This window comes from Mytilus californianus, unplaced genomic scaffold (genome assembly GCF_021869535.1).
Source record: "Mytilus californianus isolate M0D057914Y unplaced genomic scaffold, xbMytCali1.0.p SCAF_3, whole genome shotgun sequence".
In the NCBI taxonomy this organism is placed as follows: domain Eukaryota; kingdom Metazoa; phylum Mollusca; class Bivalvia; order Mytilida; family Mytilidae; genus Mytilus; species Mytilus californianus.
The window spans coordinates 33,867,140-33,893,581 of record NW_026262679.1 but is presented as its reverse complement, the minus strand read 5'-3'; the positions used below and the strand labels follow the sequence as shown (position 1 = coordinate 33,893,581).

At 32.0% G+C, this 26,442-nt stretch overlaps 1 protein-coding gene across 1 annotated transcript; it reads right to left on the bottom strand.

The window, feature by feature from the left end:
* Positions 1-3,601: 3,601 nt before the first annotated feature.
* On the bottom strand, positions 3,602-22,040 carry LOC127734429 (cytochrome P450 4A4-like). The gene is made up of 11 exons (XM_052244274.1): positions 21,558-22,040; positions 20,336-20,483; positions 18,226-18,407; positions 17,684-17,808; positions 16,917-16,979; positions 16,164-16,287; positions 10,593-10,722; positions 8,922-9,048; positions 7,798-8,076; positions 6,730-6,795; positions 3,602-5,478 (listed from the first exon to the last, which is right to left on the bottom strand). Exons 1-11 carry the CDS (start codon positions 21,738-21,740, stop codon positions 5,376-5,378), a joined length of 1,530 nt encoding a protein of 509 aa, XP_052100234.1. The 5' UTR covers positions 21,741-22,040; the 3' UTR covers positions 3,602-5,375.
* Positions 22,041-26,442: the final 4,402 nt, after the last annotated feature.

Below are 26,442 nucleotides of genomic sequence, written 5' to 3'. Positions count from 1 at the left end.
TTTTAAACACGACACACATTATACAACATTATATTTAGAAAACAGGATATTTAATAAAGGAGGAAATATTTTTTATAAAAAAAAAACTGATCTGATATGAAAGAGAGGCAAAAGATTCCAAAGGGATATTCCAACTTCTAAATTGAAAACAAATTGAAAATGCCAATATTATTTAACAAATCGTCATAAATAGATGTTTCATGCTCTTCAACGTTTGTATATATTATTTGTATTTCAAATTGGTTGGCCTCGGAAGATACAGTCATAAAAAACGTACCTGGTGTAGTAAAATTGATAACTATAGTGTTGTTAATACATTTTTATATTTTTTATCAAATCAGACCATTATCTATGTAAAAATAAAGAGATGTGGTATGATTGCCAATGAGACAACTTTCCACCGCAGTTAAAATGACGTAGATATAAACAATTAATTATAGTTATATATTAATTTAAAACATGAGAGTGCATCATTAGCTTATTTGGCTGGCAGAATCATTTGGCTAATACTTAATGTACATTATATTGTATATATTCAGGTTGCACTCTAATAAACTATTTATTCATTTATTCATTCATATAGGCCACCGTACGGCCTTCAAAAATAAGGAAAACCCAACTTGAGTGTTAATACAGTTAATATTTTCATCTTGTTCAGGTTTAATCACATTAAATTATTTGTTCAGATTTGTTGGCAATCGAAAGCAATATTTAATTACTACATCCAGTGGCACATGTCTTACGATATTATCGAAGTCGTAACTGAATTGAATTCCAATCGTGTTTTAATGACAAAAGATGTATTGTACTTCAATACGAAGTTATGTTTGAATCAAAGGTTTTTAAAAAATCTTGAACTCCCCTGAACGTTTAACGTGCTCACTTGATTGATGGAATTGTAAAGAAATGTATCAACCGTCATTTTGATGAAACTGTCCATTTTACCATGACAGTTTATTCTAGATACGCGTTTAGTTTTAACTGCATTACTTGAAGTAGAGGAATTAAGTTTTAAACAAATCCATATAATTATCTTTTATACCATATACTATCTCCTTTCTTCCCATTCTGATGGATTAAGACTGCAAGTTTATTGGACCTTACGTCAAAATACTAATTAAAAAAATACCAGGCTTCTAGTTGTGCACGCAATAAATTATTTTCTTTTTAATGAATGAACCACGTGATGAACACATGCGCACTATCTCCACTAACGGTCAAATTAAAATGTTGCATGAATGCGTACTCAAATGCGTTTATTAATTGATAAGCCAACAATACATCAGCGATGTTGTGTTAACCTATGTTGACGAAGTTGAACAAATTTATTGATAATAGCGAAATTTCATTTCTATATTCCACTTTTATAAATCTTGAAACCAAAAATAATCATACATGTATTTTAATTGTTTGTCTAATTTGTTGCTTATGTCCCTTTAGTCACCACATGATAAAACCTAATATGTAAAAAGAAAACTTTTTTCCTGATGATCAGTCCGGTCACTCATTGACCATCACGAGCAATATATCGCGTTGCTTGGACACCCCCGGGTTATTGTTGCTAACAAAATATGCTACTTTTCGAGAAATAATCTGAACATTTCAGAAAAACAATTCTTACTGTATTTCCTGACACAAATATTGATTGCGTTAAAAATGTGGCATTGTGTATGATTATTTTAATATCTGTGTCACATTTGACTACGGATATGTTCATATTGTATAACCAAAATCTTGTCCCCATTTTCCTAATTTTGACATTACCAAGAGCGATTCTGCCGGCTTTTTACTTGATTGAGGAACAACATGACATGTGCCACATGAAGAGTAGGAGCTGTTTGACATTCCGGAGCACCTGAGTGCATTCCCGGTTTTTGGTTGGGTTCCTGTTGCTCAGTCTTTAGTTTTCTATGGGAGGTTTTGTTATTGTTGTTTGTTCTTTCGTCACCTTTACTTTTGGACATGATATTGCCTGTTTTTATTGGACTAATGATTTTGAAATGCCCCCTTGTAGCTTCTCTCTCTTTTTCGGTATTTCTCAATATAAATAGGAAATATTAATCATTTTGATACACCCATTATATTTTTTATTTGCTCCATTTTTTTATAATTAACAATACAAATACAACATATCTGTTTATCCAATTACTTTTATGATCCGATACCAGAGCTGATCGCAATTACTTGTATGCATTATTTACGATCATTTATCGCGATATACCGAATGACAGTCATGATATATGTTGTTCATATTCATTTAATGTAAAAGTTTTTGTTTTATGTTTTTGAACGCAGACATCTTTGACAAGGCCAAGACTAAGCGATTGTAAAATGCCGATACAATGTTCTGTAAAGATGTTAAATCCGTGTTGATGGTAAACAATAGTCGTTCCATGTGCGTATATATCATGTTTAGGCATTTGTTTTCTTAGTTTCTGTTTAAAAATTTGCAAATAACACATTATAAATTAAGTGCGTCTGAGGACTTTTCTGGATTCACTTTCGTAAGGAACGCTTTAAACCAGAAATTTGAAAGTCACGGATGGATAAGTACTTGAATACGCCAGGAGCTATATGAAAATTATAGGCCACCGTACGGCCTTCAAAAATAAGGAAAACCCAACTTGAGTGCTAATGTTTTCATCTTGTACAGGTTTAATCAAATTAAATTGTTTGTTTAAATTAAATTGTTTGTTCAGATAATGGCAATCGAATACAATATTTTATTGCTACATCCACATGTCTTACGAAATTATCGAAGTCGTAACTGAACTGAATTCCAATCGTGTTTTAATGACAGAAGTTGTATTGTATTTCAATACGAAGTTAAGTTTGGAACAAAGATTTTAAAAAATCTTAATCCCCCGGAACAGTTCACGTGCTCACTTGATTGATGGCCTTTATAAAGAAATGTATCAACTGTTATTTTGATGAAACTGTTCATTTTACCATGAAAGTTTATTCTAGATACCTGTTTTATTTCAACTTCATTATTAGAAGTAGAGGAATAAAGTTTTAAACAGATCTTCAATCTTTTATACCATATACTATCTTCCTACCTTTCTGATGGATTAAGACTGCAAGTTTGTTGGGCCGTGCGTCAAAATACTTATACAAAAATACCAGGCTTCTAATTGTGCACGCAAGACATTCTTTTCTTTTTGATGAATGAACCACTTCAATACGCGAGAAGCTATATGAAAATTGATGTGTTTGATGTGTTTGAGCTTTTGATTTTGCCAATTGATAAGGGACTTTCCGTTTGAATTTTCTTGGAGTTCGCTATATTTGACTTTTTACTTTTTCAGACCTAAAATAATTGCAAAATCCATTTAAGGTTAACTTTGCCTGAGGGAAAACTTAAGTTTCTTAATAATTTCTAAATTTGTCAACGGAGAATTAAAGGAAGGTTATGCATTTGTATTCAAAGTATGTTTATTATAATATCAGTACCGAAACACTGACTTCTGATCTGATTATACCCTTGAACAGTTCAACAGCAGCGGATTCCACCCAGTGCTTCAATTTTTTTTTTTTTTTTTTGGGGGGGGGGGGGGGATTTTGTTTATTGGAAAAATCAAATCTTGTAAATAAAACAAAGTCCAGGACAAAGAAATTTTTATTCGACATATAATAAAATTGAGAATAGAAATGGGGAATGTGTCAAAGAGACAACAACCCGACCATAGAGCAGACAACAGCCGAAGGCCACCAATGGGTCTTCAATGCAGCGAGAAACTCCCGCTTCCGGAGGCGTCCTTCAGCTGGCCCCTGAACAAATATGTATACTAGTTCAGTGATAATGGACGTCATACTAAACTACAAATTATACACAGTAAACTAAAATTAAAAATGATACAAGACTAACAAAGAGGCTCCTGACTTTGGACAGGCGCAAAAATGCGGCGGGGTTAAACATGTTTTTTGAGATCTCAACCCTCCCCCTATACCTCTAGCCAATGTAGAAAAAACAAACGCACAACAGTATGCACAGTAAAACTCAGTATAAGAGAAGTCCGAGTCCGATGTCAGAATAGGAAACAAAAGAAAATAAACAAAATGACAATAATACATAAATAACAACAGACTACTAGCAGTTACTGACATGCCAGCTCCAGACCTCAATTAAACTGATTGAAAGATTATGTCTTCATCATATGAATATCGGGCACAATCCCTCCTGTTAGGGGTTTAGTATTATACCGTCATAAAATATATGAGAAGAACATAACCCGTGTCATGCAAACAACTGGTTTTACAATAAATGTGTTTAATTCCGATGCAAAGACCCTATAAGTGAATCAATATTAAAGCCAAAATATGCAACCTTTAATGACCTGACAACAGTATCGTAACTATATCCCTTCTTAATAAGTCTGTTTAAAGGTTTTGTTAGCTTTTGAGGTGAATACTGACATTTTTGTGCTTTGTAAAGAATATTACCATAAAAGATTGGATGTGAAATACCCGAACGTATAAGATGTCTGCATGTTGAGTTATATTTACGAATGATGTCCTTATACCGAAGATAAAATTTAGTAAATGTTTTGACTAGTTTATGATATCGAAAACCCTGGTGTAATAATTTTTCCGTAATACATAAATTTCTTTTGCTAAAATCTAATATGTTGTTTCATACACGAGCGAATCATACAAGTTGAGATATATAAACCCCATAAGAACGTCGCCATCTAAAAATGGATAATTAACGATAGGAAATGAAAAATCATCTCTTTTATCATAAATTTTTGTATTAAGCTTCCCATTAATGATATAGATATCAAGATTGAGGAAAGGACAGTGGTCAATGTTAGTATTAGCTTTATTTAAAGTAAGTTCAACAGGATAAATTTCTTTAGTATACATACTGAAGTCGTCATTATTGAGAGCCAATATATCATCCAAATATCTAAAAGTATTGTTAAATTTTTGTATCAGATGTTGTCTCGATGGGTCTTTGCTGATTTTAGTCATAAATTGTAACTCATAACAATACAAAAACAGGTCCGCAACAAGTGGTGCACAGTTAGTCCCCATTGGAATTCCGATAACTTGACGATATATGGAATCTCCAAAGCGAACAAAAATGTTATCAAGTAAAAATTCAAGAGCAGATATAGTATCAAAGCATGTCCAATTGACATACATTTTGTAGGGTTTTAGGGATATCTTGAAATAATTGTGATATTACGTAGGAATACTTAACAATCATATTCTAAAACATATTAAGTCATAGTAAACCTTGTTCATTATTTCAAAATATCGTTCACTTTTTTGTTCTTTTAAAATTTTTAAAATTGTGTTATCATGTTAGGTAATAAGAGAGGACGCACATATGTGTGGACAACTGTCTTCACCGTCACTTAGCTAATAATTTATTTTCGCCTCTTAGCTATGCAATGGATTCCATTTTTAGCCCTCATCACGATTGCTATCTGTTCCTCCACAATGTGGTTTCGGTCGAGCTCTAGGGTATACCTGAGATATAAAAAGATATACCGCATGAACGAATGAGTACACAAACTGAATACCAGCTGAACACATTTATATGATTATAAGTCAATTATGGTATTACGAATGATATATATGTTGGAGATAGTACGTGCAATTTATTAACTACTTCTGCATGTATTCTTTCAAAAACGTATGTGTTGGCGGTCTTTGAATATAAAAAGTACCACTGCAGTATTGTTGTTATTTATGGTCTTCATAATGACCTCTTTCAAAATTACTTCTACAAAATTGATGCACATTAACATTATGATTAACAGGTTTTCCTAAGCTCGTTTTAAAATCCTCTAGTTTTTTGTGTTACTTTAAGGTTATGATTTTCAACTTGTTATACATTTTGATGGCTTAAATTTTGTTTCAAGTACCCCTTACGAGAATAAATTTTTCTAAATAAGCATATGATGTATCAAATGAGATTCGTTCTTTTTCAGTTTTAATAATGTTAATTGAAACGGAAGCCAAAGAAGAACAGATAACACCATGGACAAAATACAAAACCTCACAGTACATAAAACACAACACAGAATAGTAAATATTGGGCAATATAAACCCTACAAAATCGGAACTGAACTCTAATGTTTCAGAAAGAAAATCAGCTACTGTTCAAGTGTCGACCCTCGTGTTACTCATGACATTAATAAATCCGAGTATAAATCTCATTCGGTGATATATACTGATCCACAAATTCGGTGTTATATTACTACATGTAGTAATATTTTAACATTAAAAACTAAGGTTGTAATTCACTAAGGCAAAGTTGACTCGGTTATTAAGGCTTAGGGTCATTTAATAATAATGTCTCAGAAGTTTTATGATTTGACTGCTCAGACTCTTGATCACCTGATGACGGTTATTACAGAAACACGTGTTGTAAGCACTGAAATCATTCAAGTGTATAATACTATGGCATGAGGAGAAGTGACCATTTACATGCCTTCGATATCTTAAGAATCGACTTATTATTTGGGCATCGGGTAAAGTGAAGAAGGATCCAGTTGTAGTCTTGGTTGCATTTCTAGAGGAACATATATACTAAATTAACGCTGGACTGATCAAATATCTCACATGATGCCTACTTTTATATAAGTATACGTTTTCTGCAGTTCTGACACATCGTGCTGCTGACTTTGACAGTTGTCTTATTTAAACAGAACCAAAGATCTTCATAAAATACATAAAATTGTCATCAATTTTTTTTAATAGATATCATATACTTACCTTTCAAGAATTCTAGCAATCACAGTTTTTTCTTCGTTCATGGCAAAATTTTGTCCTATGCAATTTCTGAAATACCAGAAATGACCTTGTTAATTCTATGATTAAGTATTACGAAAATGTATAGAATTAGTTTTCCAAAGATATGATGAAAATGATTGTATTTTGAAACGATTGTATATTGAAACATTATGAAAAATCTTTTGAAGTGTTACATGTACGAACTCTGTAAAATCTTCAGGCAATTTTCAGTACCTTTTTTGTAAATGCAGTTGAGTATGAATCGATGAAAAATAAAACTTTAATTATAAAAATTTTCAAGAACAGTTTATTCAATTGCAATATAAAAGATTACTATAAAAGGATCGTTTCCTCGACAACACCAATAATATGTCTTATTTAGTACATTAGGTATTGAAAACGTTGTCACTGTAATGAAAAAAAAATGCTTGTTTAATAGACAGGCAATTATACAAAAAAATTACAAACAGCTGACCCTGTTCGCCTTTTTCGCCTATTTAATTACCATCTCTGATCTCTACAACAACAAATACGAAAATATTTCTTGTATAGAAAATATTGCTAAATTGAAAGGGAGGTTGTTTTTTTACTGGTTGTAAGATTGTTTTTTGTGGAATTAGTGAATGAAACTAGACTTAATGCATTTAACATCGAATATTGTTTTTATCTTGACTATTTGAAAATAGTCAAAATAGATAAAGTGAGCTTTTACCATTAAAGTCTTATAACTGAAGAACCCTCAAAATCTCAAGTGGCTTTCTTTAAAGAACAAAACATTGCAAAACAATTCAGAAAAATCCATGACCAGTTACTGTGGTTATAATTAGACATGCTTAATTTCATCTAATATCAATTTTTTTTACTATTATCAAGTCCCTTAACGCTAGAACGAGAAAATTGAAAATTGCCTCAAAATAAAAACAGACCAATATGAAGGCAATTGTTTAGAATTATACTTATATGAGGAAGAGCGTAAACAATCACTTTGAAATCAGCTTTCAATGTATAAAATGCCTTATGTTTGAAATGTCAAACCAACACAAATACTACCTTGGTCCAGCTGAAAACGGTATAAAGGCATACGAGTCCAGCACCAAGTCTCTGTCTTTCGAAAAACGACTTGGGTCATAGGTCATGGGGTCCTTCCATATAGTTGGATTATGGTGTAAACCGTATATATTGACAGAGAATGAAGTATCTTTGGGAAATGTTATGTCCTCGATAGTAGTTTCCTTTGTTGATTGTCGTGATACTATAGGTACTGGTGGATGTATTCTCATTCCTTCCTTGATGCACTGTGTTAAAATATCAAATTGGTGAAGGTTTTCCCTAAATTAAAAAAGGTAATACATGTATATTCAAGCGATTGCGTAAGCGTCATTTAAAGTAGTTTTAATCATTTTGATCTAAAAAAAATATAGACTACACATATTTTTTTTTGATAAAACCATAGAAATATAAGACTTTTACAATGTAACATACTTCAGCTGTATCGTATTACGACACTGACGAGAAATACATTTTTTAAATGTGCATTTCATGCATCAAATTACAAATAATAGATATTGCTGGTCGGTTGATACAGGCAGTGTCTGTATATTGTTTCGTAAAATTGTAAGTAAATACTTTGCTATACTTTTATTATGTTGGTAATTTAAAATTTATTCCTCTAATGGAAAGTGATTACTAGATCCTCAATTACTTTAGTAGTTTTTGCAGCTATTTTGGCATTTTTACATTTATTGCACTTTATGTTCGACGTTTGATATTTTATTTTCAAAGTTGTTTCTAGCTCCACTTACCAGATGACTAACATCATCCAATATGGTGCATCACATTTGCCTCGATATCATGTAATTTTGCATAATAGGTGCTTTCGTGATACGAAATAAGAATGTGAATTGGGATATCTGTTTTCCGTCCTGAATGCATGGGAATATCGGTCTAATATTGAAGGAATATGTTACGGGCACATCACCTAAATGAACTATTTGTGACTAGCTCCTTTGTCGTCCGATAATACTACTTCATGGAAGAGTTATGTACCTTTGTTTTTGTTAAAGTCTGTCATGATTATTTCGGTTTATTCAAATTGTGTAATATATTTGAAAATGTGTGTATCTAACTTGTTATTACTATGTTTTTAATCACTGTGAGTTACATTAAGGACATACCAAGTAACAAAATCATTACTATCCCTCAGTACTTTATCTACCTCTTGCTGACACAACTTTTGATATGACTGATTTTTTGCCAATTCATATAAAATCCACGATATTCCACTTGTCGTTGTATCGTGGCCTAGTGAATAGAAAATAGAAAAATGGTTATAAAATCCTGTCTCAGAAAACACCTGCAAATCAAATAACCACAATACTACCAGTAGTGTTTGACTCATCATTCGAAATCTGATTGTAAGTTTAAGGAAAGGTATCATCCTAAAATCAAACAATGAGGCAATGTGTGCAACATGACGGGTGCAACATGGAACAGGATATGTTTACCCTTCAGGAGCAGTTGAGATCACCCACGGTTTTTATGGGTTTGTTGTGACTCGGTCTTTATTGTTCTGTGTTGTGTTTTGTACACTACTGTTCGTCTTTTCGTCGTTTTTCGTTTTTTCTTTAACCATAATGTTGTCAGTTTGCCTTTGACTTATGAGTTTGAGTATCATTTTCGTGTCTTCCGTTTCTTTTGCAATATTTGCATTTTTAATGCAAGAATTGTGATACGTTGATGTCAATTCAGATTCTTCTTGACTCGTCGGATGTTCTAAGAATAACGAAATTACAGATGGTATTCTAGTTAGATTTGATGATTGAAGGCCTGTGTTAGACAAAATTCAAACATTACTTCTCATGTGTGATAGAATGAAGATGTTGGTTGGGTTTATTTTACTTTGTGATTCTTATGACTGAAAGTACGATAGATTGGTCTTTCTCGTGCGTTGTCATTGAATGAAACAATTATCTTCATATTCTATTGGAATGATTTTGATCTATAAATAATCCATCATTAATATATGACCATATATTATGTTCCAAAAAATATCGTTTGTGAAGTTAGTGTAGCGTTTATTCTCACACATTGTATTAATTCATGCATATATATCGGTTACTTCGTAATTTCATGTACTTGTGATATTTGTGCATTACATCTTTTATCAAATGTATTCCAGTGTATTACATAACTGGTATTTCCAAACGATACAGTTAAATGTATTACATTGTTTTTATTTCCCAATGGGACAGGTACATGTATTACATTATTCATATTTCAAAACGGTACAGTACATGTAAATTTATTGCGAGTTGGTTCTTTATTTTTGCATTTCCAATGGTACATGTAAGTATAAATGTATTACATTATTAATATTTCAAACGGTACAGGTAACTTTATTACAAAATTTTTTGCAATAATTCCAAATGGTACATGTAAATGATTTTTCCAAACGGCTCGTGTTTTTCGTGATGTATTCGTGTAAATGTTTTACATTATTTGTATTTCCTAACGGTTTAGATACATGTAAATTAATTTAGTTGTCAGTTGTATATCACACCGGTGCTACTAGGAGCATTCATGTAAATGTATTACATTATTTGTATTTTCCAACGGTAAAAGTGAATGTGAATTAAAATATTTGTAGTTTTGAATGGTACAAGTAAACGTTACTTACGTTATTTGTATTTCCAATTACTCTTGATTATATATTATTCTTTGTATTGATGAAAAACTAAGTTATATCTCACTGAGATTACTTTCTCACTAGAACTGAATTTAGCATTGTCAATTTTAAAAAAAATCCTCTATTTAAAGAAAACGTCTTGCTAGTATAAAACACGAACCTTCAAACATAAAAGTATCTACTTCAGCTCTGATTTCCGCTTTGGAAAGACCTGTTCCTGTCTCATCTTTTGCAGATAAAAGTATATCTAAAAAATCTAAATATTTCTTCTTTTCTTGTATTCCTGCTGCCTGAAAAATCCATAGCGAGTAAATATGATTTCAAAATTTATTTCATATCTAATAAATCATTTGTTAATTGTTTTTATTTTCGGTTGATACAAGCAGTGTATGTATATTGTTTCGTAAAATTGTAAGTCAATACTATGCTATACTTTTTTCATTTATTTTGTTTCGCGCCTGTAACGAAGACTACTAGGTGAATAAAAAACTAGTTTCCGTGGTTACGTGACTTTCATCTATAATCAATAGCTCAACTACAACATGTCTATTGAATTAATAATAAGATATACAGGTCATTCTGGTATGATTCAATTGACCATAACGTGCTTTTCATTTTTCCTTTTTTTTTGGTAAATATGAATGAAGTGTATATGCAATTAGATCTTGATCACATAAACCTTCAGCATATCGTTTAGTTATTCTCCAAAATGCAGTCTAGTATCTGTTGAAACTTGTTCTGCACTACCTGCATTGCAGTCTTTCTGTTTCAGACCCCAATCTACGTGGACCATACAAATGTGTGTAATGTACGGTCATTGACTGCAAAACGCTACAACGACACCCTTATGACCTTTTGGGAAACCCTGCCACATGCGTGACAATCAATTATACTCGTTTACCGTCGAATTGATGGCCCTTCGCATTTTGTATTCTATAATAGTATTATCCAGGGGCGTAGCTGTCGTTAGGCACTTTAGGCACGTGCCTAAACATAATTTTTTTCACAAATATTTTTTTTTGTAATAAAATAAATAATGACATCGTTATCTGTAGATACACGTGAAGTCGTCAAATTTCTTTAATTATCAAATGTAATTTGTACACTAGTCTATCATCCTTATTGAATGGAGTATTGGGTAGAATCGTATGTACATTTTATATTCCACCTTGAATAGAAACTGAAACTAGAACTTTGGTTCATATCATTTCACTTCTACCAACAAATACTCGAATGAGCCTCAACATGCTCAAAACCATGACATTTTATTCTTAGATACATGATTTTTTTTATTAGTTGTTGTTGGCTTTCAACTAGCTTTTTTCCACTTGGTCTTCATCCGATCTACAATAAAACCCTTGTCAAAGTGGGGCGTCCGCTTGGCTGTGCGGGATGTATAAATACGCTGTCTTGTCTGGTCAGAAAGGGGGCGTTAACTCCGATGCCTAGTGTAGAGAGAATGCCACGCTTTTTGCACGGTAAGAACACTTGCAACAACTCTTTGAGGGGTCCGTAGGTGGTCTGCTGAAAGACAAAAATTCTGTCCCTATCCAATAAACCCTCATTTACCTAGATCCGCTACGCGTCGCTAGGAAAACTTAATTTGCGACAGTAAAATCTACGTTTTACGAAGGCCAAGCTTAAAATACAATATAGTTATCTTCTAATTTTCTAATGTCATTTTCAAATTTTCAAACCTTCATCCTGGACGACCCCTATTACAGGACCTAGTGGCTACCTCAGTCTGTTGTATTTATTGTAAATTTGTTTTTGTCCTGAACATGCATAACTGTTTGCCACTGGAGGTCAAGTTGGTAATCAATCAATCAACTAGCTTTCAGTAACTTCGAGAACTCTCGGATCTACGTATAATGACCATAATTATTCCTAAGGCTAAAGCAGGTAGGGATTTTACAGAAGGGGATATCAGAAAATATGAATTTCTTGAATTTTGTCTCGATAGTATGAACAGAACCGAACTTCTGCATTGGGAATCAACTGTGTGTGAGTGTATGTGTTTGTGTGGCCGGGGTGAAAGTTTAAGAATCAAAAGATGGATGGTCGATGTCTAGCCCAAATGATAGTATTATTATATATAGTAGTCTCAGTGTTTACGTGCCTATTCTTTTAATGAAGGATCGTCTATATGTACTATTAATTAACGTATATATCAACTATCGTCAACCAGAAAGGAATAGATATGAAAATACTAAATAGGATGTACTACTTAATAAGTTAATTAAAGGGCTACGCTGATCTACGCTGGGCAATGCATATTGTAAATAAACATATATTTTTTTTAGATTTCCGATCGTACTGCGCTAATTCACCAGATGTTATTATAAACTTATTTATAATTCTTCGAATTTTCTTCATGTATGTTATCATGATAAAATAACCAGTAAATTTAATACTTTTTGTACACAAAATTTTGCAACTATAATGCTGAAAACCGTTTCCTGTCGTGGGGCCTCGCCACCCAGAACCCCCTACCAGGGCTCTGCCCTGGACCTGCTGGAGGCCTTTAGCGGCACCCAGACCCCACTACAAAAGTCTAAAAGTCTGAAAAGACCAGTTTTTGTTTTAATTTGCATGAACTTTTACTCGACATTCTCCAAAAGTATGACTTGTGTCTTAATTTTTCTTGAAAAATTCTCATTTATATTAAATTTGTATGAAATTTACTCGACATATTCTCGACATTCTGAATATGGTCTTAAAATTTCTTGACAAATTCTTGACATTTGAATAAAGTCTTGAAATTTCTCGACATATTCTCGACATTCTTATTTTTTCTCAGTATGGCTTGACATATTCTGAACATTTTGAATCGTGTCTTAAATTTACTTGACAGTTCTGAGTTTTACAAATCATGACCAATATTCATGATATAACTTTACTCTTTATTTCTCTTTATATGATATACTGTTGTTTCAAGTTACACTTCTTTACAACAAAAATAAAAATTGGGCATGTAAAATAATTGAAAATTTGGGTATATAAATATTTTTACAAATGCAAATATGGCTATGAAATCTAAAGTATAAAATAATTCAAATGTGGGTGTGTTGATATAAAACAATTTCAGTGTGGGTTTTTAAATAAATACAAATTTTGATTCCTAAATCTTATAAATTAAATGATTCAAACCAATCATACTGTAGACATATTTCATTCTACATTCATAATATTCAATGTTGATATGGTAAATAATTATTATACCAAAATGTGGTTTTTATATAAATAGCAAATTATGATGATATACAAATCATTCATTTAACAGAAGAAAAATGTGTGTAATGTCATCTGTTAGAATATATTAAGTATTACACATGGACAGGATGTTCCCCATAAAATTAAGGTATTCCACACACCAGAGTACACGCAACTGTCAAATAGAAGTTATTGCTTTACCTGTAATCAGGCCATACAACTTATCAGTTGACAGACCATGCCACTACAATTTAAAAAGTTTGTTGATAGATGAAAATGAAAATCATCTTTTTGATGAAATAAATTGAATTGAAATGGATTTTCTTCATCAAAATTATGAAGTTAATTATTTTAACATAAAAACAAATTGAATAATTCCCAAAGATTAAAAGAAAATTATTATCTACTCCAGGAATAATAAAAAAAAATGTATTTATAATGGGTCCCATCAATGATTTCTATAGAAATCATCGGTCTTATGAAATGGTTCTCAAACAGACATGCATAATAATATAGATCTAAACATTTTTTTCTTTTCAGGAAGGAGTTATCACAAATATTTATTTTTGATAAAAAATTATAAAATTCAACACTCAAATTTGAATAAAAAATGTTTTTGGGTTGTTCTAAAAAAATGAATAAGGTTTTTGAATCAAGATGGGAACAAATTCTTTGACCGAAACGAAAGCCCCCCACTTTTTTTAGCCACACAAACCCAAAAGATGAATTGTGGGGTCCAAAAGAGATACAAGACACCTATTTTAGTAAAGCAAATTTGACTGGCAGTTTTGCGAACGGCAAAAATCTAAATGCTGTTTGTCAATACCTTCGACTTATATTCCAAGTGAAAACAATTACTTAAATGTTTAATAAAAATAAATCAAAATTAAACTACATGGGGGATTATTCAGGGTATTCCAACTTAGTTGCACCAAAAGGGTATCTAACTATACCAAATTAATCCTTGATTCTTCAAAGTTTAGTTTAGCCATAATTAAAAGGAGTATATAACAGCAATAGAATGTCATAAACAGTGCAGAATAAGTCTGTTCACATTTCAGGCGAAATTTATACTGTTGAGATGGTGTCAAGACATATTTAAGACTGTCCAGAATGTGTCGAGACATATTCAGACATTATTTACAATGTCAAGAATATGTCGAGACATATTCAGACATTATTAATGTCAAGAATATGTCAAGACAGATCGAGACAAATTTAAGACAGTCAAGAATTGGTCGAGACTAATCCAGACTCTTATCAGATGATACAGGAAGTGTCGAGAAATTTTAAGACAATGTTCATACTGTCAAGACACTTGTCAAGAAAAATCAAGAACCTTATTAGACAAATTCATACTATGTCAAGAATTTTTTTAAATTATTCAGACAAATTAAGAATGTCGAGTAAAAATTCATGCAAATTCAGACAAAAACTGGTCTTTTTGACTTTTGTAGTGCCCCCTGCCGTTGATTGGATACCTAGCTACGCCGCTGAATACTACTGAATTAAGTGCATTTTCTGTTTTGAATTATACGCTATCATTTTATTAATTAAGAAATAATTCATGGGGGCTTGAATTTCAAACCCCCATGAATTATTTCGATTCTAATAGGACAAATACGGCAATTGTTTTGGATCGAAGCGCTCTAGATGAAGGCTTTATTTGCCGTTCCCATAAATTAACGCACTATTAAATTGACGTAAAAGACCGGAGCAAACTGAATAAATGACATGCTTAAACTATTTACAATAACATATTTAGATAGGTTTGGATGAATCTAAATGATAATTGTACGTATATGTCTTATATGTATACAAAAAATGGCTTATATAACACATTTTAGCATCGTTTGTTTACGTTTCCTTGTTGTGATGATTTTCGGTTTCACAAGCGTGTATTTTCCCGTAAAATGCTTATATTCTTACGTCATCGTTCTATGACGTCGGGTAGCTCATTCATAAAAAAAGCATATGACGCGGGAGTACGATCGGAACAGCCCAAACAACATATTCATATTTTACCACGGATGTGTACTCAAAGCGTTTGTAGAACGTCATGTTAGAATTGAAAATAACCTTGATAATTCGTCTCTATATTTTAGCCAGAATCGATAATTAAATAATTTCTATCAAATTAATGATGTTAAAATCCACTGCCAAAATGTATGCGCCTTTCAGGAATTTCGTTCGTGGCTATATATGTGCTTTGTCGATTAAGAATTTGATGTTGGTGTCTGATTAACCTCGTAATAGTTAGATGATTTAGACCTTTTAATATGGTACGGATGCTGTTCCATTCTTGAATGCCACATGATAATTCTAAAGGTTAATTTTGGTTTACTTGTGTTTTTGTTGCAGTCTTATTGAAGTTAGCCCTATACCTTCTTAAATACATATTAAGTTTAAGCAGGAGCCTGTTTTTCTGTAATGAACCTTGGTACAAAGAAAACTTTTGAGTGAATTGAACAAAACGGAAAATTCAATATGTGAATACATAGAAAACGTTGACCATTACCAAAACTTGCTTTCTACTTTCAATCACTTTATCAGCAACATCATGTATATAATCACAATCTTTATTGAAGATTCTCCCTGGTTTGCTCATGTTCCATATGAAGTCCATTAAATATAACATACTTCTGTAAAGTAGATTTAAAATATTTAGCAAAAAGATAAATTAGGAAAAAAACCTTGAACATGTGAACATGTGTAACCAGTAATACTAACAGTTGTGTATAAATCAGTTGTTTGATTGATGGCTTAATTATTAATGAACGTCCAGCGAAACATACTTTTTATATTCAGGTAGCAATTTTTTTTATAAAGAGATATCAAGATGCAATCACAATCCTAATTAAAAGAAAGACGGACAATATTGCGGCAAAAAAGAGATAAACAACAGTCCACAAAAACATATACACCAAGATGTCGTTAAATGAAATTGGTTACTCTGCATTTATCATGCTTTTCAAAAATATATGGTCAAATCACCGAAAGACCCCCTCCTTAATTATTGAAAACTATCATTTTGCATTGACAATACTATCTTGGTGTAAAATTCAAGATTAAATATGATTGTCTTGAAAGGTGAATGGAATCGAAATGATTGATATATTACTGCAATATGAAAATGTTAAGGAATTAGTTTTGGCAAATAGAATGTAATACTCTTTTTCCAAATGAATGTGCATAAAAATAACACTTCGATCTGGTCTATAAGTCAATCAATGTAATTGTTTTTATTTCTTTCATTTTCTCCCACACTTGCCTATTTCTAACAGCTATAAGATTTCCTACATTAGCTATTGCTCTGCAGTAGGGGTGATGATCTCTAAAATGAAAAAAAATAATAATTAGCATACTACATCAAATTTATAGGTGTGTTCAAAGAATAAATGTTTTAAAATGCAATTATTTTATTTACGGAAAGCTGTTAAATACTTTCAGTATGAAATAAAGACAAACTTCAGGGGAGTTAATATCAATAACGTATCAGATGCAAAATTGTAATGTTTTCTATAATGATGAAATTGCAGATCGAGTAATGTTCTCGGCTGTGCAAAGAGATAGTCGCTAACATTAAATCGGAATAAAATAAATTCAACTTAACTGTTACAAGACCGACAAATGTCAAAAGTCAATTATAAATCTATTATTACCAGTTTTTCATACAATTTTCAAGTTGTTTATCCAAATATATTTGATAGAAGATTTTGCAGTTCAGCTAAGCAACAACCTTGACCCTTCAGTTTTCTTTCATTGTAGCACCAAAACATCAACAAGTTCAAAGAATCCAGTGAACATTGATAAGCGATGATTTTGTTATTGTATTTAGTGAATTAATTTGTGTAGATTTCTGTAACAGAAATGTCTTCCCAAGTTATCTAGAATTATGGTGATTCAAGAGCTAATTTCAATACAGTTTGACTCTAATTCAACATTTAAAGACGTACTCTACATACTAGTTATAAGATTAATTCTCATTGACATTCAGTCCACATTTCTGTTTATTCATATGTACAGTGTATAGTGTACCTGTCTTTTTGGCAATCAGTTTGATACGAAAATGCACATTGTAGTATGATATCTAATGTGCAGTTACTAATTAATTGGAATAACTCAAAACTTTCCCCAGTCTCTGCGTATATATCTATAAGCCCCTGAAATAAAAAAAATACTAGTATCATATCATTCATAATATATCTATGATTCCAATAAAATACATGAAATTCTTCCTGCTTAAATAACACAATACTCACTTATCACAAAATGGTGAAATAAAAACTAATTACACAAAAAAGTACATTCATTCATTACTACAGAGTGTCCACTGCTCTACTCAGGTCCCCTTCCCAATCAGGGGTGATTCCATGTGCTCCACAAGGGTAACCAGATCCTCATCCATATATGGCACCCGTCGTATTGATCATGGAAGTACACACACGTTCGTATCGGTAATCGGTATAAGTTAAGAATGTGATGACAGGATAGTACTTTACTGATACCGTTCTGGACCGTAATCCTGTTAACTTGTATATCCTGAAATATTGGTATCGTGACATACTTTACAAACATACCAATAATTTATCTGTGCAGGTGTTATAGATTGTCTGATATGGTTTCAGTATCTCAAAGTGAAAAGCTGGGGTTAATAATCTACGGGAACGTGCCCACTTGGCTCCTCCGGCTAAAAGCAATCCTTCTCCTAACCATGGTAAGGCAGGTCTATAGGGACCACCAATTCCAAGAGGTTTGGGTTCTAAAAACAAATAAAAGCTAGAGTTATTAGTGTTAAAATGTTATGTCGAATTCAGTAGTTTGTTATGTTGATATTAACAGCAAGCAAAGAAAGACGACTCCTTTTTATTCATAATAATAAATTGATTGTAAGAATCTGGAGATCAAGACTGCCATTTGTAAGAAGTAGAATTGCAAGTATTTGCAGAAATTTTGCCTTTAACAAGTCAACTACATAACTGTCTCTTTTAACGTTGGCGTGAAGAGAGCATGTCACTCTTAATAATAATCTATTCTTAATCATTAGGACAAAACTGAGAATTTATTCATCCCCGTAACGCAAATGGAGAATATAAAAAAGAAGATGTGGTATGATTGCCAATGAGACAACTCTCCATAAGAGACCAAATGACACAGAAATTAACAACTATAGGTCACCGTATGGCCTTCAACAATGAGCAAAGCCCATACCGCACAGTCAGCTATAAAAGGCCCCGAAATGACAATGTAAAACAATTCAAACGAGAAATCTAACGACCTAATTTATGTACAAAAAATGAACGAAAAACAAATATGTAACACATATATAACACAAACGACAACCACTGAATTTCAGGATCCTGACTTAGGACAGGCTCATACATATAGAATGTGGCGGGGTTAAAGATGTTAGCGGAATCCCAACCCTCCCCCTAACCTGGGACAGTGGTGTAACAGTACAACATAAGAACGAACTATAAAAATCAGTTGAAAGAGGCTTAATTCATCAGATGGATAAAAATACAAATACTACAAATACAAGTGGACGTGGCCGGGTACTTGTACATCCAAACAACAAAAAGACACTAAGTACGGATCTGAGAGTACTCGCAGTTACTGCTAGTTCAAAGCCACTAACAACTAATAAAAAAAAATCAAAGTCTAGATTTGCATATTTCACACCAAAACGACTGTGCTATACTTGCACACCGTTTCAATTCCTATACTATTTGATTTGTCAGATTAACTACATCTATCGCTAGTTAGTTTAAACATATTTTATTGTTCAAAAAGACAAACGGATCAGACCCAAGTTTTACAACTTTGTAACGCCTTCTCAAAAACGCAAAATCAGTAAATGCACAGCAAAAAATACAAAAATCAAAGGAAGATTACTTTTATTGCTATTCTTCATCTCATCTCGAAGTAACAGTGAGGCCTTCAACACGGAACAAAGACTCTTATCTCACTGCAAGTTTATGACGGCCCCTAAAACCGGTTTGAGTGGAATGTGCCCACCATTTGTCGTTTTTGTCTTTACATTAATTTTTTATATGTATGAGAAAAATGGCAGTATTCATTTGAGGAGCCTGGACAGCTTGCTCTTTAGTAGTAAATGCAATTTACCAACAGATTTTCGTGGGTATTATATTTGCAACATTTTTTCTATTTTCTATGTTGGGTTTTTGGACTAGTGTCTGTCTGGTCGTCTTTTTTTCTTTGCCCACGATGTTTTGTCTTTATCGTCCTTGCTCCACTTTTTAGGTATTCATAATAGGTGAGCAGGGGTAAAGGTCAATGAGACTTCAATCCAACAACACAAAATACATTCAGAGGCCAACATGAATCATGTAACATGTACAAAACAAATTGTACATTTATTATTAATAATAATCGTCCTGTTATAAACTTATTCACGATTTTAAACAGTATATAATCATTGAAGGACAGACTGTTTGAATTTCATTGGTCTCATTTTTCACTTTCATTACATTTAGGAAAAGAAGAATGAATACTTTTAGCGGCTTGTGTAATTGCCCATTCTGTATTCTTTAATTATTCAAATAACGAGTAGGTCGAAAATAATTTTCTTGCTAAAATGGAAAGTTGATTTTATACGGCTAAGCGGCTAATAGAATATCATATGTGTACAATGACCACAGACATGGGATAAATTCATTCATATCATACCTGATGTTTTTAAAATGATTTTAATAGTATCTGGGTGAACAAGTTGAATACTCGGTCTATGGAATCCAAACCATATACGAAAATATTTTGGAAACCTTGTGACGAGCGATTGCAGTTCATTTAAATCAATTCTGTTATTTTTAAAATACTGAAATAGAACAATTGACATAATAATTTCAGAGCACAAGAAAAGCAAAATAATTTACAAACAGATAAACAAATTTTAAAGCTATTATTTGTTCTTTTGTTGGACATGTATTATGCTCGAAAATGGCAAAAGGAGCTATTTGGATATGTCAGAAACGTGCCTGTCAAAGATTTTTGTTTTTGGTATGTTTTGTGATTTCATTTGTTCGTGTTCGTCTCTGCTACATAGGCGATTTAGAGAGCGGCTGTTTCTCGTTTGCCTATTGCTAGAGAACGCAGGGTGACCTTTTGTTGTGGTTGGGTTGCAATGTCATTACATGTATCCCCTTTTTTTTCTTTATTCACTATAAAAGTTATCAATCTGCTGCTTTAGAAGCCTTTTTCGGCGTTATAATTACCACAAATTATTGGACCATAGACCATACCTACAACCAACAGCCGACTCCTAAGAAAAAGGGATGTAGGCAATACAGCAAGAAGGACCCGAAACCGAACCATTGACTAAGGGGCGGGTGCTACCAACGAGAGTATTAATCGAATAGCAATACATCGATCCAGTCATAGGGAACCAAATCTATACATATTTGATCATATTTGCAAGGCACTTTAGTTTCTAGGTTGACATGTTTTAGAAACACTATTCAAAAGTTAGGAAATCAAAGGAAGTACGAGTCCAAGAGGAGTTATATAACAAATGTTGAACGTTTTGTAATTCACTATTCTCGGTTCTTGTACCTTGTTGTCTGTTTTTTTTCTGGCTTGAATTAATGGTATTTTAGTAATACGTTCTTTTATGTACATTTCTTTTTCTCATTGATTGTAATTTTAAAAGAATAGAGATAAAAAATTACAAAACAAGATTGACCCTACCACACGTTAAGCCAGTCTTATACACAGATTTTCATATTCCTAGTCAATGTCGGTTATTGATTCTTCACTGCCTGTATTAATGGGTTCGTATCGGTGTAATGAAAAAAGGCTTTCCTCCAATATAGAAAGGTTTGGGTAAGTGTCTGACTTTTATGTATAAAAATAAGAAGTACAAGAAAAATCAGGGCTGATTTAGTTTACTCACCAGTGATAAATGTCCACGAAGCCAGTGTTTTTCGGCCACACTATAACCCGGAAGATTATCAAAAAACTTCTTCTTCCGCTGGTACTTAACGAAGCATCGAATAAATACAACAAGAAGATACACCAATATTCCAATGACAAACGTAGACGCTACAGATCCAGAGAGTAAGGTGAAATTCGCCATGTTTAGTGAAATCAGTTTAAATTATACAGGCCATCACCTTTCGTCGACATGATTGTGGTAAAAATAGATTATTAAGCTTGATATAGGACAACTGATTATCAAAAGGTAAGATGAAAAGGTTTAGCTTTAATGTGTTTTAAAATACTAGGTAATCCATCAATAAATGTAGTCACTGATCCCACAGGTACTTGTTTCATACGTTGGTAAAGGTCCCCTCCCTCTTTTTTTCGTGGAAACAAGGACCACTTAGTCTGATTAATTTGTCCTATATTTTAACCTAAGATTGCATTGTCACTCTGAAATAAAATCTGAAATAAAAGAAAAATATATAGATACTTTTTAACAAGTTTCCATATTATCAAGGTCTGGTGTTATACTTAGGGAAATAAAAGAATGAAATATTTGATATTTTCAATTTGTATACAGAAGATGACTGCATTAACCAAGTACCATGTATAAAATTTCAAATGTCAAATTTTATACATGTGGATATAATCTCTGGAACGTAGATTTAATCTTTACATGTTTTATAATGGTATACCCTTGTTTTAATAGTAGAAGTGCAAAAAAGGATTTTGAAATTTAAATCTTGATAGAAAACAATTATGGATTGAAATGATATTGGTGTTAAGATAAGAGAAATGTGAATTGATTGCCAATGAGAGAATTATCCATCAAAGACCAAAGAAAGATAAGGTATAGATCACTAGTACAGTTACATCTATCTATAAAAAGGTCCTGGGATGACAAAATGTAAAAACAATAAAATAAAAAATCAACAGCCCCAGGAGTATCAATCATGACAGTAAGTAACCAATAACAACCACTCGACTTCCGGCTCTTTGCTGGATAATGTGGTTTAAATTTGTTTGTGTGCGCTCCAACCTTCCCCTTGCATTGGACAACGATGTAACAGTACAAGGTCCATAATAAGGCTTTGGATTTTTTAATGTATTAGGACTTACTCTTGAGGGGGGAAAATGTTTCAAAATGTCCAGAAAAAAGAAAATTTTCTGAAATAATAATTTTGGAAATTTGAATGATATGAAACAATTTATATTACTCTGGTATTGCAAAAAGGCAGATTTTCGATCATTTAGAAAAAACAATAAATTCTGATATACATGAAGTTATGATTAAATGAAATTATTTTGCCACGTTACGAATACAGCCTTGAAAAACATAATTTTAGATTTTGGTAGTTGTCTTATTTGTTCTAGGATTACAGGGTATGTGTGATTCGTGGTCGCAGTTTAAAATTCGAAATTGTTACATGTATTTCATTTGAACAATTATTTCGGTAAAGCGTAATCAAAATCTTTGCCCGAGTGTCTCTTTTCAATTTGTTTTGTACATTTTATATTCTTTAATATTATTGATGAACATAATTTGCATTATTATGTGAATGATGATTTTATTTAAAGTTTAAGTTTATGACGGAATTGTTAAATAAACCGTATTATATTATAGAACATATGGAGAACCGGTTGTTTTTACTAGCTATTTCTTTTTTTTTTTTATGGTTGACAGTTTTTCTTTTTCTTTTTTTTTTCAATTTTGATGAATGGATATATAATAAAAGTCAAGAGGCAAGTATGCAATGCACATTCATGGTTATTTCATCCTTATTTCACATGGATATCCCTATCTTTGTTCTTGATCGACACGTTTAGTCAAATTATGAACGATTTGCTCACACAGTTAATACTCTCCACAGGAAGACATGTTTCTAGATAACCCGTAAACTATTAATCAGACTATGGGTTAAATTGTGCTAAATGGAGAAAAAGTTCATATATTCGAATAACCGTTTAAAATGTCCGCAAACGCTACAACTACGCATAATAGCGAGACGGTCTTCGGCAAATTTTATTTTGTTTGACTCCATCAAAATAGATCATTATACAGAATATTTAAACATCAAACATTAGATATTGAAATTATTGGTCTCGTCAAAACTTTTTCCTTGTATTGCTTGTTCCTTTGAAAATTATTATTTTTTAAACTTTGAATTAGTGCAATATACTTATAAAAATTCACGGTCTTACAGTCTGTTGATACCTATTATATTTTGGCATTGCATTAGACCATGTTACACTAAGTTCATTCGATGTTGGATGTGTACTGATTGATGTTTTAGTCTTAGAAAATGATTTTTTTTATTTGTTTTTATATTTAATAAATATTGGTTTTGAACTAGCTTTCAATAACTGTTATTACTATCAGATCTGTTCTTTGTCTTACATGTTTAAAAAAAAAGTTAGTTGTTTTGTGATTTGTATCTATCTGATGAGTTAACTGATTTTTATCGTTTGTTCTTATGTTGTACTGTTATACTACTTTTCTAGGTTAGGGGAGGGTTTGGCGCCCGCAAACATGTTTAACCCCGCCACATTCTGTATGTACCTGTCCCAGGTCAAGAGCCTGTAATTCAGTGGTTATCGTTTGTTGCTGTATGTCATATTTGTTTTTCGTTTATTGATTTGTACAGAAATTAGGCCGTTAGTTTTATCGTTTGATTTATTTTACATTTGTCATTTTGAGGTTTTAAGGTTTTGCTCATTGTTGACGGTCGTTCGGTGAACTGTAGTTGATAACTTCTACGTCATTTGGTCTCTTGGAGAGTTGTCTGATTTGACAATCATAGCACATCTTCATATGATTATTTTGATCGATAATAAAAGTAAGAAGAAACCAAGGGAGGGGTCAATAATACAATTACAAGTCTATAAACAGATACCTTAATGACAAAAAGTGCCAAATGAGCTAAAATGAAAAATACATCTATCTGAATGCTATCAAGGAAATGATGCAGCTACTTATTTCTACAAATTAGAAAGAAAGCAAGTCCAAAAATAGTCATAAAGGGAATGTTCGATATAACAGACCAACCAAGCGAGCAGATGGTACATCCAACCTATGTTACCCAAATGGCACATTGACGAATGGTCCCTGATTTACCCAATCATACTGAAAAAAGTCATAGTTGTCAACAAAGAGGGATCATTTTGAGTGTGTTTGAGATCACAGTCTGTTTGCAATCCCCTGACTGGAAACCTAGTCTTACTGGCTAATTCATAGTATTAAGTAAACAAACTGATGCCATCAAAAGTTGTCAATTTGTCATAAAACATTTATCATTTTAATAATTTGTGAAGTCAGCGATACTCTCTTTATTAACTTTTTTATTTAAATGTCACAGTCGGACTTTATTTCAACAAAAGTAAAAAGGTAAATAACATTATCAACAATTAAAACAAATAAATAATATCAGCACAGTAATAACAATTAAACACAGAAAATTTTAACATATCTTTCTATCCGACATCTACATATTGGACATGCTGTATTTTGATTTTCTGGTAAATTTTCCTGAAGTTTCATTGCACATTGTTCACAACAAAAAACATGTCTACAGGGAAAAAACAACATATTTCTGAGTTCTGTACAGCATGTACCACAGATCTGTGTATTGCTCGATTTTAAGTCTTCCAATTCTGAAATATATCGAAGCAACCATATTAAGACAATTGATACTATGAATCATAATCATAAATAGATAAAAATGTAAGTGAAACAATAAGTTAAAAGTAGCATCAATTGCTCACCTTGTATTCATGGGAATATTGGTACCAAATTTCAGTTTTTACCAGAATGCAATTTATATTAGAATTGACAGTTCTTTCTTTATCTCTTAGAATTTTTGAGACATAAACAAAAAACGTATACTGACCCCTTTGTTCTAAATTTAACAATTCTATTCAAGTGTCATCAAGATTAACGCATTATTTTTCCCCTCAGTACCAAAATCACATTACCAGAATGTATTTTCGCTATATGTAAAAAATCAGGATAAACATTAACTAAATCTTCAAAAAAAACTGCCCCACATTCATCTAATCAAATAATAAATAAAGGATATCCATGTGACAAGAATCGCTATGATTTTTCAAGCCCCAATCGAAAATTCAAGTTTTAGATCTGACAAAAATGAAGACTCTAGCAATGAGAGCAGTGGTCATATTTGAATTATGTTTAATTAGTAAAGTTCATTTAGTAATGTTGTCTTTTGAAATAACATCGTTGTAGACCTTAAAAAATAGAAACAAAATAGACAAAATGTTAAAAGTTATCAATTAATGGCATTAACTCCCTTAAAGAGTCAGTAAATAGTTTAAATCAAATTAACAGTTATATAGTACTATTTATCATTTTTGATGTATATAATTTCTGTCTATAGTCGATGATATTTTAATAAAATTATCAGAATCTATTCACGTAGTCCTTTTAAATATTGGTAATGAATTTTCTTTTATGTTGATAAAGTTAGTGTGGATGAAATTCTCTAGTTATCTGACTCCATAACATTGATTTGTTTTTGCATGTAATTTATCGATCAACAAGAATTTACTTGCCAATTTTGTCAAAATTGCTAGAAAAAAATCTGAACCAATATAGAGTACTGAAAATGAGGACATGTCAATGTGATTTAAAACACGTGGACATACCTTAATTTTTTTAAGTCTAGAGCAATGACAAATCTGATAACAAAAAAAAAAACACATTAGAAGGGAAATTCAGGATCTATAACATGCAAAACATCAGGTTGCTAAAAAAAATGATAATTAGCTAGTTACCACTCTTTGATGCTAGTTTCTTTCTTTCAAGCTTTTCAATCTCCATATTACACTTTTCAATCTCC